Raw genomic sequence first — 15,614 nt, forward strand, 5'->3', positions numbered from 1 at the left:
AAGACTTTTCATTAAATATCTTTGAATCAGTGTGATTGGGTATTTCCATGGCTGAGTTCTTCCTCCACACAGTAATACTAACTGCTGTGAGTGTTTCATCACAAACTTCTGCTCATCTCAAGCCAAGGCTACATTTTAAAAGGCCCGAATGCATATTATTTTTGAAGTAAATGCATTGTTAATTAATGACACAGCCTCCAGAGATTCAGGGGCGAAATCGTAGTTATAGATTATGTGCTCCATGCCTGACTAGCCACATGTGTGACCTCAATTCAGCAACTGGCTGCCGAGCAGACTCCATGATTAAACACTGTCATTATAACAAATTGAATAGAAACCGCAAGCCTTGAATTGCTTCATAGGAAGAGAATAGGAAGGAGATTGTTCTGATCTTGCTGCTAATATTCAGTGCTCCAGTTTTCTAAGGTGTGTGTCTTAATTAAATCGTCATGAAGAGTTATAAAACAAAAAAAGTAGTATATGGTAGAGAGTAAGGTCAACACGACGCAGGACATTTTTGTGCTGTGCATCCTGAAACTTCCTGCCCACCTTAGGTTGTTGTCACCATGCGTCAGAGGCAAGGCCTGCTTTCCAAGACTTCTCTTCTGTGACCATTGGTTACTCGTCTTAAAAATTAAAGAACAGAAAACTAGATGGAACAAAAGGAAGGTAGTTTCACGCAGTCACTTCTGGTTAAAATATGCATTGGAATTGGTTATTTTCTTATCCCCATATCAAAAATGGAAGTAACTGTACAGATCTCCCATTGCTGATGAAAATACGATTACTTTGCTTCTGCTCACAAGCAGAATGCTACTGAGAGGCTCTCACAGCATGTCCTATTGATAATCATTGAGGCTGGAGCAATAATAACACTAATTCTCCATTCCGACATGAGGAAGAGCTACACTGTGCAGGTTAGTCCACTATTATGGGTTATGGAGGAACTTTAATCGTTCTCTGCTAATTGCACCCTGGCTACTTAAAATGTAATCCCTGGGCCAGCAGCAACCCCTGGGAGCTTGTCAGAAATACCAGTTCTCAGACCCCACTCCAGACCACCGAATCAGGATCAGAATCTGAAGTGTTACAAAAGCTCTGAAGGCGTATGCACATGTGAGCTTGCACAGTACTGCCCAGCGAGACCTTTAAGGGCCTCTGTGCAGTTTCCCAGAGAAGGCAATGGCACCCCACTCCAGTACTCTTGCCTGGAAAATCCCATGGACGGAGGAGCCTGGTAGACTGCGGTCCATGGGGTCGCTAAGAGTTGGACATGACCGAGCAACTTCACTTTCATGTTTCACTTTCATGCATTGGAGAAGGAAATGGCAACCCACCCCAGTGTTCTTGCCTGGAGAATCCTAGGGAGACGGCGGAGCCTGGTGGGCTGCCGTCTATGGGGTCACACAGAGTCGGACATGACTGAAGTGACTTAGCAGCAGCAGCAGTGCAGTTTCCCAAACCACCTATTTCAAAATGATCTTCATCAGGTTGCTAGGAAAATCAGTTTAGTTCAGTTCAGTTGAGTCACTCAGTCAGGTCCAACTCTTTTCGACCCCATGAATTGCAGCACCCCAGGCCTCCCTGTCCATCACCAACTCCCAGAGTTCACTCAAACCCACGTCCATCGAGTCGGTGATGCCATCCAGCCATCTCATCCTCTTGTCGTCCCCTTCTCCTCCTGCCCCCAATCCCTCCCAGCATCAGAGTCTTTTCCAATGAGTCAACTCTTCGCATGAGGTGGCCAAAGTCCTGGAGTTTCAGCTTTAGCATCATTCCTTCCAAAGAAATCCCAGGGCTGATCTCCTTCAGAATGGACTGGTTGGATCTCCTTGCAGTCCAAGGGACTCTCAAGAGTCTTCTCCAACACCACAGTTCAAAAGCATCAATTCTTTGGCGCTCAGCTTTCTTCACAGTCCAACTCTCACATCCATACATGACCACTGGAAAAACCATAGCCTTGACTAGACAGACCTTTGTCAGCAAAGTAATGTCTCTGCTTTTGAATATGCTATCTAGGTTGGTCATAACTTTCCTTCCAAGGAGCAAGTGTCTTTTAATTTCATGGCTGCAGTCACCATCTGCAGTGATTTTGGAGCCCCAAAAATAAAATCTGACACTGTTTCCACTGTTTCCCCATCTATTTCCCATGAAGTAATGGGACCAATCAGGGCTCCCTAATCAACCGTGTTTGGGAAAAGCTGCAAATTCAAATCCTCCCTTTGGAAATCATGACTGTCCCCATTAGCACAATGAAGACTCTGAGATATTCTCCAAAAATGAAACCCGTTTGTTCATTGTATATTAACACATGCATATGGAATCTAGAAAGTTGATACCAATGAACCCATTTGCAAGACAGCAGTGGAGATGCATACGTAGAGAATAGACTTGTGCACACAATGGAGGAAGGAAAGGGTGGGACGAACTGTGAAAATAGTGTGGAAACATGTATATTACCATATGTAAAACAGATAGCAAGTGGGACTTTGCTGTGTGACACAGGGGGCTCAACCCAGTGCTCTGTGACAACCTCAAGGGATAGGATGGGGCAGGAGATGGGAAGGGGATTCAGGAAGGAGGGGACATATGTATGCCTGTGGCTGATTCATGTTGATGTATGGCAGAAACCAACACACTATATGAAACAATTATCCTCCAGTTTAAAAAAATCCTTTTTTTTTCCCCTATAAGAAGAAATCTATTTGCTATTTGATGTATTAATATAACACTACCTGGAGAATAATCAGTCTTTCCCAAGCAGTTTGCCCACTAAATGCTTTCTAACATAGAAAGTCTGTCAACATCTTGTGGAAAAGTGGTCCGAGGGCAGTTTGCCTTTGGGTCTCCAAGACTGAACGTCCTCTAACGATGCATGTAATTATGCAGACGTTTCTGTTAGCAAGACTTGCAGGGGATGGAATGTTGGCAAACCAAGCTTCTGCTGTGTTTGGACCTTGTTGATTATTTCTACATGTCCTCCCCTCCTCCCTAAACTTGTGAAGAGTTGAAGGAAGCTGATTGTGATTTCATATGCATTTCCTCTTTTAGGAAAAATCAATTCCCAAATGAAGAGTGAAGCCGAGCCAAGGTCTCAAAATTGTTCATCATTCCAATATGTCGAAAACACAATGGCGAGCAAGCCACTTCCAGCCTGGGAGGGTGATGACGCTGCTGCAGAGACCCAGGTAAGGAGAGATCGCCAGGAGGGCACCCTCCATCTGCTGGGCCTGAGTGGGAAGAATGACTTCCTTAACCACTTCTGTGGTAGAGTTAATGTTAAATCAAATTTGTTGTGGTTCAGTGAAGAATGACCAAGGCCCATGGCTCTCCTTTTTTCCTGAATTACACTGATAACACTGTGTTCTTGTAACTCAACTGTTTCTGCCCATCTGCACCCTGACTCTCAAGGTAAGGATTCTCTGCCCTGATGAGACACTGTGGGACTGTCATTCACTCTCCCAAACCATAACAGCACCACTTAGAATGAGTTCATGATTATTTTTTCATTATCTTATCAGTTACATTAACTTTACCTTGCACCTATGAGACAGGTAAAGCAGGCGTGATTATATTCCCTTTAGGGATTAAGAAACTGAGGCCTGGAGTGGTCAAATGACTTGTTGGGGTCAGTGAGACTTGTGTTTCTTCAATCCCTGTCATTTTCACAGTCCTTCGTCCTTCATCCTCCCTGAGATGGCACACACACAGGCTTCCTGGCATGTGATTGGACCTGGTGAGGAGCTCAGGGCTCAGGGACTCGGGTCTTCTCCAGGAGCTACATGGTATTTCCTCCTTAGCACCCTCCCGCTTACCTCTTCCGACTCATTACCTGGGCCATATTCAGCTTGTACATGATTTCTCACCTTGTCCTTGGGCTGGCCCACTCTGGGGTCTTTGGTGGTGCCCGCACACAGTGAGAAGAGTGGGTGGAAGGACATAAGAGTCAATCACCAGAGCTTCCTCGCCCTTCCTTGACCCTTCCTGCTTCTGCCACCTCAGCTCTCCCACTCCTGGCATTAGGAGGCCCCATTACTATTTCTACTAAGGTTTCTACCCAACCATGATGAGCAAATACCAGATTAGCCCACATCAGAGATCCCACATAGCCAGTGTGGTGGAGCCTTCTTTCAGCCTTTAACACCTCAGTATGTTAATGAGAACCTGGACAAGTAGGGGAAATGATCCCCTGGGCCCATAGCCTCAATGTGCAGCAGAGGCCACCAGCTCCAGAGATGCTGGACTGCGGTCAGGGTCCAAAGGAAAGTTACTCTGGCACTAAGATTAGAACTCAGCCCTCTGAATTCCATGTCCAGCACTCAGAACAGGGGTCTGAAAGGCAAAGGAGTAAACAAGTGTGTTTTGTCATGCCTTAATCAGACACAGAAATGATAGGCTTTTCTCAGTTTCCTCTAAAGCAGTAGCTGCCACATGTGAGCAGACATCAGAATCATGTGGAGGGCTACATGTGATGTGTATCCTGCTGCCTGCACCCAGAGTCCAGTTTGGTATAGATGGGGTGAGATTCAAACACTTCTAATAAATTCCCAGGTGATGCTGATGCTGCTGGTTCACAGAACACACTTTGAGAAGCAATGCTTTAAGGACTCTGTGCTTGCTTTTTGGAACTAAAAAATTTATAAAACTTTAAAAGACACCCAGACTTGGGGGGGAAACAGTTCAGAAACAATAGGTAGTGATAGTAGCAAAGGATTCAAGCAATTCCAAGAAAGTAATAAGACAAAAACAAAAAAAGAGGGGGTGTCATTCAGTGCTGGCAGGAAGGAGCCTCTATGAATATTCATATCCCCAACACACACACACCTCTCTGGGGTTCCTTCCTCATCATCCTTCACCAGCTCAGTCCATTGGAAATCCTGCATGGTCTTCTAAGAGTCATCACTGGGGCTTGGAACTCATAACTCTGCTTCATTGACTGCTAGGGAGGGAAAGTGTAAAGTATGGGTGAGCTTTATATTTCTAGTTCCAAGTACAGTGGTTGGCTCCATTCATGTCTTGAATAGAGGGATGAAAATGCATTTCATCATACCCAGCTTCCTGCCAGAATTCTAGACACAGGCCTCCCTTGGAACCACTGCTGTAGACCTATCATCCTTCATAAATGTCATCCTTGCTAGACGACTGATATCTCCTGGATTGAGCTCTGTACCCCCAGAACCTAGGATACCACTTAGCCTAGAGTAGGTACTATGATGCTTAGCACAGAATCTTTGGAATGGGTGGATGAATAATCAAATGAATTAAGGAATAAAGGAATAATTGCTTGGATTCATAACCCTAGATAAAGGAGCTTACATTCTAAAATACGTTTTTATCATTTCTGACCAAATGGCACCCTCCCAAACAGATTTAACTTCTGTGCATAAACTACCTGGGGTGGGTGTAGAATAATCGGTCCTAAGAGGACAGTCTGCAAATGTAAAAGAAAGCCCCAAATGCTCTTGATTCTACACAAAGGGGTTGAGGTCTTAGATATCAGTATTCTGCTTATGTGCACAGTGTGAAAAACCATCTATACAGTTTGAACAACCTCAACAGTTCCTGAACTTGACTTTATTGCCATACCTGTGACATCCTCATGGGTCATGTCGTATGTTCATGTGAGCAGGAGAGGAGACTGATTCCCTTGACCTGTGAACTGTTAGTAGATTCAGTGATTACATATAACCCTATAGAGCCAGCAATTGTGTACTTTCCTAAAGGCTTTTTAGTCTTTCAGGGCCTGGAATAAAATTATGAATTAGGCAAACATGTATTCTTTTGTTCCCAAGGTTGATTACCGTCATACTCTCTGATACTTAAAAGCTAGTGGTAAGATCAGCTAGATAAATAAGCCATTAGGCTTGGGACAGCAGCTCTAATGGGCACTTGAGAAAAATAAGATGCCATAAAGTAGTGTACCAAATGCAGAGGGGGTAACTGTGGGGACTGTCCCATACCTGGACAGTGGCAGCATATGGCTTCATCAGCACATTCCCATTTCTGCAGCTCTGATAACCTAATATAAGGCACCAATTCCACGTGAGACAGATCAACGGACCAGGCAGTGAGGGTGGGGTAATGGGGATAGAATTCTGTGCACAGACCAACAGCCAGATATGAACATCCTCGCGGGATGCACTGTCCATTTTGACTTGCATGAATAATCTTAACAGTCTCATATTACTCATTTAGGACAAGGCACCCAAAATGTGTGCATACTCTGCCAGCGGTAGCAGTGATAGTGACAGTGACCCGGACTATGGAAATAATGGTTTTGGAGCTGGAAGGGGCAAGTTAGTGAAAGCAATGAAGAGCACCACCCCAGGTAACACCCGCCGGGTCCCCAGGAAATTCAGGGAGCCTCTCTCTTGGGTACCCTTCGATCATGCCTTTCACCAGGCTCTGTTTTGACCTCACTTAGATCTTATATCTTAGTTCCACGTCTCTCCTGAGATCTAATTTCCTGGTACTTACGGAACATTGTCTACGCGCATCAATTTGTTTTCTGGTTTTATCTTAATGACATTGCAGTGCAGTCTGAAAGGATTTTATTTCCAAATCTGGCGTCTCCCAAAAAGTCTCCAATGGAGTTATCTTCGTAATGAAGGGATGGCTATAAAGATAACTTTGTTCTTAATTACACACTTTGGCAAGTTAAATCACCCCATGAGCTATGGATGGGGTGTTCCAGGCTCTCTGCTCATATCATGCTCTGTAACTCTGGACCTGTTACCCATTATGAGCAGGTCTGTTTACTAGGCTCAAACTCCCTCACATTATTTTTATTTTTTTTTTAATTTTATTTTATTTTTAAACTTTACATAATTGTATTAGTTTTGCCAAATATCAAAATGAATCCACCACAGGTATACATGTGTTCCCCATCCTGAACCCTCCTCCCTCCTCCCTCCCCATACCATCCCTCTGGGTCGTCCCAGTGCACTAGCCCCAAGCATCCAGTATCGTGCATGGAACCTGGACTGGCAACTCGTTTCTTACATGATATTTTACATGTTACAATGTCATTCTCCCAAATCTTCCCACCCTCTCCCTCTCCCACAGAGTCCATAAGACTGTTCTATACATCAGTGTCTCTTTTGCTGTCTCGTACACAGGGTTATTGTTACCATCTTTCTAAATTCCATATATATGCGTTAGAATACTGTATTTATGTTTTTCCTTCTGGCTTACTTCACTCTGTATAATAGGCTCCAGTTTCATCCACCTCATTAGAACTGATTCAAATGTATTCTTTTTAATGGCTGAGTAATACTCCATTGTGTATATGTACGACTGCTTTCTTATCCATTCATCTGCTGATGGACATCTAGGTTGCTTCCATGTCTTGGCTATTATAAACAGTGCTGTGATGAACATTGGGGTACACGTGTCTCTTTCCCTTCTGGTTTCCTCAGTGTGTATGCCCAGCAGTGGGGTTGCTGGATCATAAGGCAGTTCTATTTCCAGTTTTTTAAGGAATCTCCACACTGTTCTCCATAGTGGCTGTACTAGTTTGCATTCCCACCAACAGTGTAATAGGGTTCCCTTTTCTCCACACCCTCTCCAGCATTTATTATTTGTAGACTTTTGGATCGCAGCCATTCTGACTGGTGTGAAATGGTACCTCATAGTGGTTTTGATTTGCATTTCTCTGATAATGAGTGATGTTGAGCATCTTTTCATGTGTTTGTTAGCCATCTGTATGTCTTTTTTGGAGAAATGTCTATTTAGTTCTTTGGCCCATTTTTTGATTGGGTCGTTTATTTTTCTGGAGTTGAGCTGTAGGAGTTGCTTATATATTTTTGAGATTAGTTGTTTGTCAGTTGCTTCATTTGCTATTATTTTCTCCCATTCTGAAGGCTGTCTTTTCACCTTGCTAATAGTTTCCTTTGATGTGCAGAAGCTTTTAAGGTTAATTAGGTCCCATTTGTTTATTTTTGCTTTTATTTCAAATATTCTGGGAGGTGGGTCATAGAGGATCCTGCTGTGATGTATGTCGGAGAGTGTTTTGCCTATGTTCTCCTCTAGGAGTTTTATAGTTTCTGGTCTTACGTTTAGATCTTTAATCCATTTTGAGTTTATTTTTGTGTATGGTGTTAGAAAGTGGTCCAGTTTCATTCTTTTACAAGTGGTTGACCAGATTTCCCAGCACCACTTGTTAAAGAGATTGTCTTTAATCCATTGTATATTCTTGCCTCCTTTGTCGAAGATAAGGTGTCCATATGTGCGTGGATTTATCTCTGGGCTTTCTATTTTATTCCATTGATCAATATTTCTGTCTTTGTGCCAGTACCATACTGTCTTGATAACTGTGGCTTTGTAGTAGAGCCTGAAGTCAGGTAGGTTGATTCCTCCAGTTCCATTCTTTGGCTGAATGGATACAAAAACAAGACCCCTACATATGTTGTCTACAAGAGACCCACCTCAAAACAGGGGACACATACAGACTGAAAGTGAAGGGCTGGAAAAAGATTTTCCATGCAAATAGGGACCAAAAGAAAGCAGGAGTAGCAATACTCATATCAGATAAAATAGACTTTAAAACAAAGGCTGTGAAAAGAGACAAAGAAGGTCACTACATAATGAGCAAAGGATCAATCCAAGAAGAAGATATAACAATTATAAATATATATGCACCCAACACGGGAGCACCACAGTACGTAAGACAAATGCTAACAAGTATGAAAGGAGAAATTAACAATAACACAATAATAGTGGGAGACTTTAATACCCCACTTACACCTATGGATAGATCAACTAAACAGAAAATTAACAAGGAAACACAAACTTTAAACGATACAATAGACCAGTTAGACCTAATTGATATCTATAGGTCATTTCATCCCAAAACAATGAATTTCACCTTTTTCTCAAGCGCACATGGAACCTTCTCCAGGATAGATCACATCCTGGGCCATAAAGCTAGCCTTGGTAAATTCAAAAAGATAGAAATCATTCCAAGCATTTTTTCTGACCACAATGCAGTAAGATTAGATCTCAATTACAGGAGAAAAACTATTAAAAACTCCAACATATGGAGGCTGAACAACACGCTGCTGAATAACCAACAAATCACAGAAGAAATCAAAAAAGAAATCAAAATTTGCATAGAAACGAATGAAAATGAAAACACAACAACCCAAAACCTGTGGGACACGGTAAAAGCAGTCCTAAGGGGAAAGTTCATAGCAATACAGGCACACCTCAAGAAACAAGAAAAAAGTCAAATAAATAACCTAACTCTACACCTAAAGCAACTAGAAAAGGAAGAAATGAAGAACCCCAGGGTTAGTAGAAGGAAAGAAATCTTAAAAATTAGAGCAGAAATAAATGCAAAAGAAACAAAAGAGACCATAGCAAAAATCAACAAAACCAAAAGCTGGTTCTTTGAAAGGATAAATAAAATTGACAAACCATTAGCCAGACTCATCAAGAAACAAAGGGAGAAAAATCAAATCAACAAAATTAGAAACGAAAATGGAGAGATCACAACAGACAACACAGAAATACAAAGGATCATAAGAGAGTACTATCAACAATTATATGCCAATAAAATGGACAACGTGGAAGAAATGGACAAATTCTTAGAAAAGTACAACTTTCCAAAACTGGACCAGGAAGAAATAGAAAATCTTAACAGACCCATCACAAGCATGGAAATTGAAACTGTAATCAAAAATCTTCCAGCAAACAAAAGCCCAGGTCCAGACGGCTTCACAGCTGAATTCTACCAAAAATTTAGAGAAGAGCTAACACCTATCCTGCTCAAACTCTTCCAGAAAATTGCAGAGGAAGGTAAACTTCCAAACTCATTCTATGAGGCCACCATCACCCTAATACCAAAACCTGACAAAGATCCCACAAAAAAAGAAAACTACAGGCCAATATCACTGATGAACATAGATGCAAAAATCCTTAACAAAATTCTAGCAATCAGAATCCAACAACACATTAAAAAGATCATACACCATGATCAAGTGGGCTTTATCCCAGGGATGCAAGGATTCTTCAATATCCGCAAATCAATCAATGTAATACACCACATTAACAAATTGAAAAATAGAAACCATATGATTATCTCAATAGATGCAGAGAAAGCCTTTGACAAAATTCAACATCCATTTATGATAAAAACTCTCCAGAAAGCAGGAATAGAAGGAACATACCTCAACATAATAAAAGCTATATATGACAAACCCACTGCAAACATTATCCTCAATGGTGAAAAATTGAAAGCATTTCCTCTAAAGTCAGGAACAAGACAAGGGTGCCCACTTTCACCATTACTATTCAACATAGTTTTGGAAGTTTTGGCCACAGCAATCAGAGCAGAAAAAGAAATAAAAGGAATCCAAATTGGAAAAGAAGAAGTAAAACTCTCACTATTTGCAGATGACATGATCCTCTACATAGAAAACCCTAAAGAGTCCACCAGAAAATTACTAGAAATAATCAATGACTACAGTAAAGTTGCAGGATATAAAATCAACACACAGAAATCCCTTGCATTCCTATACACTAATAATGAGAAAACAGAAAGAGAAATTAAGGAAACAATTCCATTCACCATTGCAACAGAAAGAATAAAATACTTAGGAATATATCTACCTAAAGAAACTAAAGACCTATATATAGAAAACTATAAAACACTGGTGAAAGAAATCAAAGAGGACACTAATAGATGGAGAAATATACCATGTTCATGGATTGGAAGAATCAATATAGTGAAAATGAGTATACTACCCAAAGCAATTTATAGATTCAACGCAATCCCTATCAAGCTACCAACAGTATTCTTCACAGAGCTAGAACAAATAATTTCACAATTTGTATGGAAATACAAAAAACCTCGAATAGCCTCACATTATTTTTATTTGAAAGAGAATTTGCACTAGAAAAGCCTTCATCCTGAGGCATTTAAAAATATATATAGTCAGATAGCATTTCCTTACAGATACAAGAGGACAGATGACCCCTAATATAGAGTGTGATCCAGGATCTGCTTTTCTCCTGATCCACTGTGGATTATCAGAAATACTTTAATGAATCAATGGAGAATCATTCTTTCCATACTAATCAACTTTTATCAAATACTAATTTGGCAATTATCTGTTGTAACCATGACTGTCCTTTTTAAAACAAGTCTGGTATGTTACTTTTGAAAAAAAGAAATTACCTAGTAATTGTGTGTGTGTTACCAGTTTTCCATTTGTCTTGGCATTTGTGACATGTAGGGTAAGATGGGCGTGTGAGAATAGTCATTAACCTGAGCCTCCTTTTTGTTCCTTGCATCCTACAAATCACCAGAGAGGCAGGACCAATGGGTGGATCCTGCAAAGACTTACCAAAAGGAAAGTGGCTAATGCCCCTGGCGTTTTAGCTCTCAGGGGTCTGTCAGTGTCCCTTTGTTGTAACAGTTAAGGGGAAGGGGAATTAATTGTCAAGGGTCCTTCTCCATGAAGATGCTGAAGGCCAGGCCAACTGCTAGTCTAGCTCCTCCCTTGCGCTTAACATGGATCCACAGTGAATAAGCTCACCTCGCTGACCCTTAACTGTTCTTCCTGGCTCTAATTTCCTACATTTATTGAACAAATACTTATTAAAGGGCTCCTCTGGGCCAGCTTTCTGGCAGTGAAGGAATGAACAAAGATCTCTGCCAGGCAGTAAAAGATAGATATTTGTTGGTGGTGTTTAATTGCTAAGTTGTGTCCGACTCTTTGCCACCCCATAGACTGTAACCTGCCAGGTTCTTGTATCCATGGGATTTTCCAAGCAAGAATAGTAGAGTGAGTTGCCATTTCCTACTCCAGGGGATCTTCCTGACCCAGGGATCAAACCTGTGTATCTTGCATCTCCTGGTTGGAATAAACTAGTAAATGAATATCTTTTGTTGAAAGGAGATATGGAAGAGACAAGTAAAGCAGGATAGGATATGGAAGAACAGGACTGCTCAGGAGTGGTGGTTGGTGGGACCAGAGCGGGAAGAGGGGGCTCAGATGTTAAAATTTCAATAGAGCAGTCTGAACAAGGCTCACTGTTGTTGTGTTAATTACTCTGTCATGTCTGACTCTTTGCAACCCCATGGACTGTAGCCCTCCAGGCTCCTCTGTCCATGGGATTCTCTAGGCAAGAGTACTTGAATGGGTTGCCATTTCCTTCTCCAGGGAATCTTCCTGACCCTGGGATTGAACCCTGGTCTCCTGCATCTCAGGCAGATTCTTTACCATCTGAGCTACCAGCGAAGCCCAAGGCTCACTGAGAAGGTGGTATTTGAGCAGAGATGTGGAGGAGGAGAGAGTGAGCCTGGAAGACATCTTGGGGAAGCACATTCTCAGCCCAGGAACAATCAGTGCAGACACCTTGATGCTATGGCAGAAGGAGGATGTTGGAAGACTAGGAGATGAGGTCAGATGAATGGAGAAGGGGTCAGAGCTCTTGTAAGGCCTTGCTCACCTTTCTGAGGACTTTGCTTCTCCCCTGAGAGCCATCCATGGGGGCCTTTGGGCAGTCTGAACAGAGCAGTGGCATGATCTGAGATGCTTTCCAAGGACCACTCTGACTGCTATTTTGAGAAGACTGAAGAAGCCAGGTCGACTAGAAGGCCATTATACTTATCCAAGCAACATGTGTTAGTGGCTGAGACCAAGGTGGTCCCCGTGAAGGAGTGGGCAGCACGGGCTAGTAATGGGACTGTCTGTAGTGATGAGCATGTTCTGTATCAGCTCTGTCTAGTACCATGGCCATTACCCACACAAGACTCAGGAGTTCTTGCAGTGTGACTAGTGTGAGAATAGAACTGGATTTTTTCATTTAATTTTTTGCCATAGTTTCTCTAAGAGTTCCATTTTCCTCTATTTTGTTTTTATTTTAATTAACTTTAAATATTAATAGCCAGATTTGGGACACTGTACAACACAAGGAGTGACAATGGTCTCATTCCAGTTCTAATTAAAAATACAACACGAGTGATTGGTAGATTGGAGGTGGAGTGAAAGAAGAAGCAGGGTCGAGGGTGGCTCCCAGGTTGGGGTCCTAGAAAGGACAGCCCTCTGCCCACCGTAATGAGAAGACTAAGGTTGCAGCTTGAGGAAGCTGATCGGTAGTTGATGCTAAGTTCAAGGTGCCCATCAAGCAAGCAGAGATGTGAGTATGTTGCCCACCAAGATTCTTGGCCTCCTTCATCAACAGAAATTGATCAGAGGTCAGATAAGATATTCAAGCAAGGCTTTGTTAGGGTTCCTGCTGCAGTAGTGGGGAGTGAGAACAAACCCCAGGCTCCCTTGCTCACTCCCCAAGGAAGGAGGCAAGCTTGATCCTTACATGGGGTGAGGGTAGGGGTGTGTCCGGGAGTTGAGCCAGAGGGATGGCTTGGGTGGCTTGCCCACCTCTTAGATTGTGTTGTGTGCAGGAGGCATGCACAGTACCCTGCTTTTGCTCCAGGCCCTTCGTAAGTGGCAGTGAGGTTTTTTGGTCTCTAGCTTATGTTCTGGAATCTGTCCCTAACTGCATACACATGCAGTTATTTTTAGTCCTTTATAGTTTCTCTGTACTTTGTTGCCCGAGGAGAGGTATGTCCAGGTGAAAGCATTTCAGCGCTGCAGCAAAGGGTCCCAGGTCCCAGGTCTCAGATAGGTGGTGGTGGGCTGTGTGAGTCTGGAGTTGGGCAGGTCAAGTCTGGTCTGTAGAGGTAATTGGATGTCAGTGTGCCAACAGAATCTAAGGTCCTGGGTCCCACTGAGATCAGGAGGGGGCCAGAGAGGAGAAGAGGAAAAACCAACAAAGGAGACTGGGCAGGAGCCAGCAGTGAGCAAAGAGGAGGAGTGTGTGGCATTCCTAAAGCTGAGTGGAGAGAATGTGTCAAGGAAGAATACCATGGTTCAATATGCTACTTGCTAAAAAGGACACAGGCTTCATATTGAGACCTGTCTCTTCCTCTGACAGTGGGGTTCTGGGGGTAGGAAGTGGGGGTGGGGGAGGGATGGTCTAAAGGCAGTTTGAAAACATCTCCAAAAAGGAAGAAAGATTAAGACAAATTGATTCTGAATGAGGATGACATACCTGAGTATGAAAGAAATCACTTTAGGGTCCAGAGTTTTAACCTAGCTTGTTTAAATGAGGTGTGCAAAGCAATACAGAATACACATTAGGTGATGGCTATGGACCTTGGTGGACAGAGAACTTGCTCCTTTAACTTTTTTTCTTTTTTTTTTTGTACTTCACTGCAAAATGAAGCGAGTCTCAGCCTCAGTTTTTTTCTCTCTATCCTCATAGTGCTCATCCTCTTTCCTCCAACCAGAACAAATCCCTATTTGAGAGGTTTCTTTCACTCTATCGCTATAGCCTCTGGGCCCATTGGTGCTTCTTGGGAATAAGATGCAGAGTAACCCTGGAAGCAGCACAACCAGCACAAAGATCAGTCCCTCTCGCCAGGCATCTGCCTTCTGTCTGTAAAATGGGACTTGTTGCCAGAGCTCTGTCATCTGTCCACCCTGACTGATCCAGCCACCCCCAGCTGCGGCTAATGTCAGTGCTGCCAGAATCAGAAAATGTGTCCAGACAGCTGGTGTGGCTCTGGGTGTGTGCTGGCTTCCTGCAAGCCTGGAAAGGGGCGTTTAGGGTTGCTGCAGCACCAGTAACTTTTTGGGTGTTGGCAAAGTTGATAAGAAGATTGAAACAAGAGAAAAACACAGAAAGGAGTGCATGCCTTACGTAGGTGGTAGAGATTTTCTTCCCTTTGGAGACACAATTTTGTCTTGCCATTATCTCCTTTGTCTTCAAGACGAGATTACCCTTCCCCCACTCTTCCCCGACGAGCTGGTTCACTCTTTCAGTAACAAGTTTGTAATAGAGATTCCCAACCCGCAGGATGAAATTTTCCATATCTTAAAGCCTTAGTGGAAGTTGTCCCAGAGAGTTGGCCTTTCTCAAACACAGCGTCTCTCCCTGGCCCACTGAAATATCCCTCAGGTAGAGGAGGGTACCTGCCAGTGGCAATCTGTCCTCCAAGGCTTCTAGAAAATGGGCACTCAGTGGCCTCTACTTCTTATGCAAAAGAGTCCTACTTTCTAAAACGCTGCCTATGGGCTCTTAAAGGACTCAAGTAAGTACACATCTTTACTTTCAAAGTTGGTTTCTATAGCATGACTTTGAAATATGTGTAGAAAGCCCAAGTTGTTAGTAGAGAGGCAGCAGCAGAAGCAGGATTTAGGAGCTGGGTAGGTGGCGCAGCGGGTGAGGGAGTAGGCAAAGTAAGTTTGTGGCTTTGTTTCCATGGAGCTATCTGTTCTAAATTGCCATGTTGGGCATAACAAACACTCCTACCCCCTTCCTGCAGGTGGGACCTGGGAGAAGGCAGGAAGGAGCCAGGGACAGAGGTGGGAAGATGAAGGACAGAGAGCAGACCAGGGCCAGAATGTGAAATAGGGACAGCCCAGCAGAGTTGCAGCAGTGAAGCTCAGTCTCTGTGAGGAGGAGCGAGGAGGAGTCTCACACCTGGCTGAACACTCTGGATCTCACACCTGAAACAGCAATTTCTCTAAGACCCCTCCACTAAGCGTTGGATTCATCCATCTGGCTGCCCACCACCATTACCTACCCTGCCAGGTATCTCA

At 43.0% G+C, this 15,614-nt stretch overlaps 1 protein-coding gene across 5 annotated transcripts in view; it reads left to right on the forward strand.

Moving 5' to 3' along the window:
* The window catches only part of NCKAP5 (NCK associated protein 5), a 1,114,793-nt gene that overhangs the window by 1,029,364 nt on the left and 69,815 nt on the right, over positions 1–15,614 (forward strand). For 4 of the 5 annotated variants that reach the window (XM_061439562.1, XM_061439566.1, XM_061439574.1 and 1 more), the window contains one exon: positions 3,052–3,188. In XM_061439562.1, the coding sequence (XP_061295546.1) occupies positions 3,052–3,188 (137 nt within the window). Of the gene's footprint in view, positions 1–3,051; positions 3,189–6,195; positions 6,329–15,614 lie in introns of all 5 variants that reach the window. The other variant, XM_061439579.1, reaches the window with a different exon arrangement.

The sequence above is a fragment of the Bos javanicus genome, chromosome 2 (genome assembly GCF_032452875.1).
Source record: "Bos javanicus breed banteng chromosome 2, ARS-OSU_banteng_1.0, whole genome shotgun sequence".
Classification (NCBI taxonomy): Eukaryota; Metazoa; Chordata; class Mammalia; order Artiodactyla; family Bovidae; genus Bos; species Bos javanicus.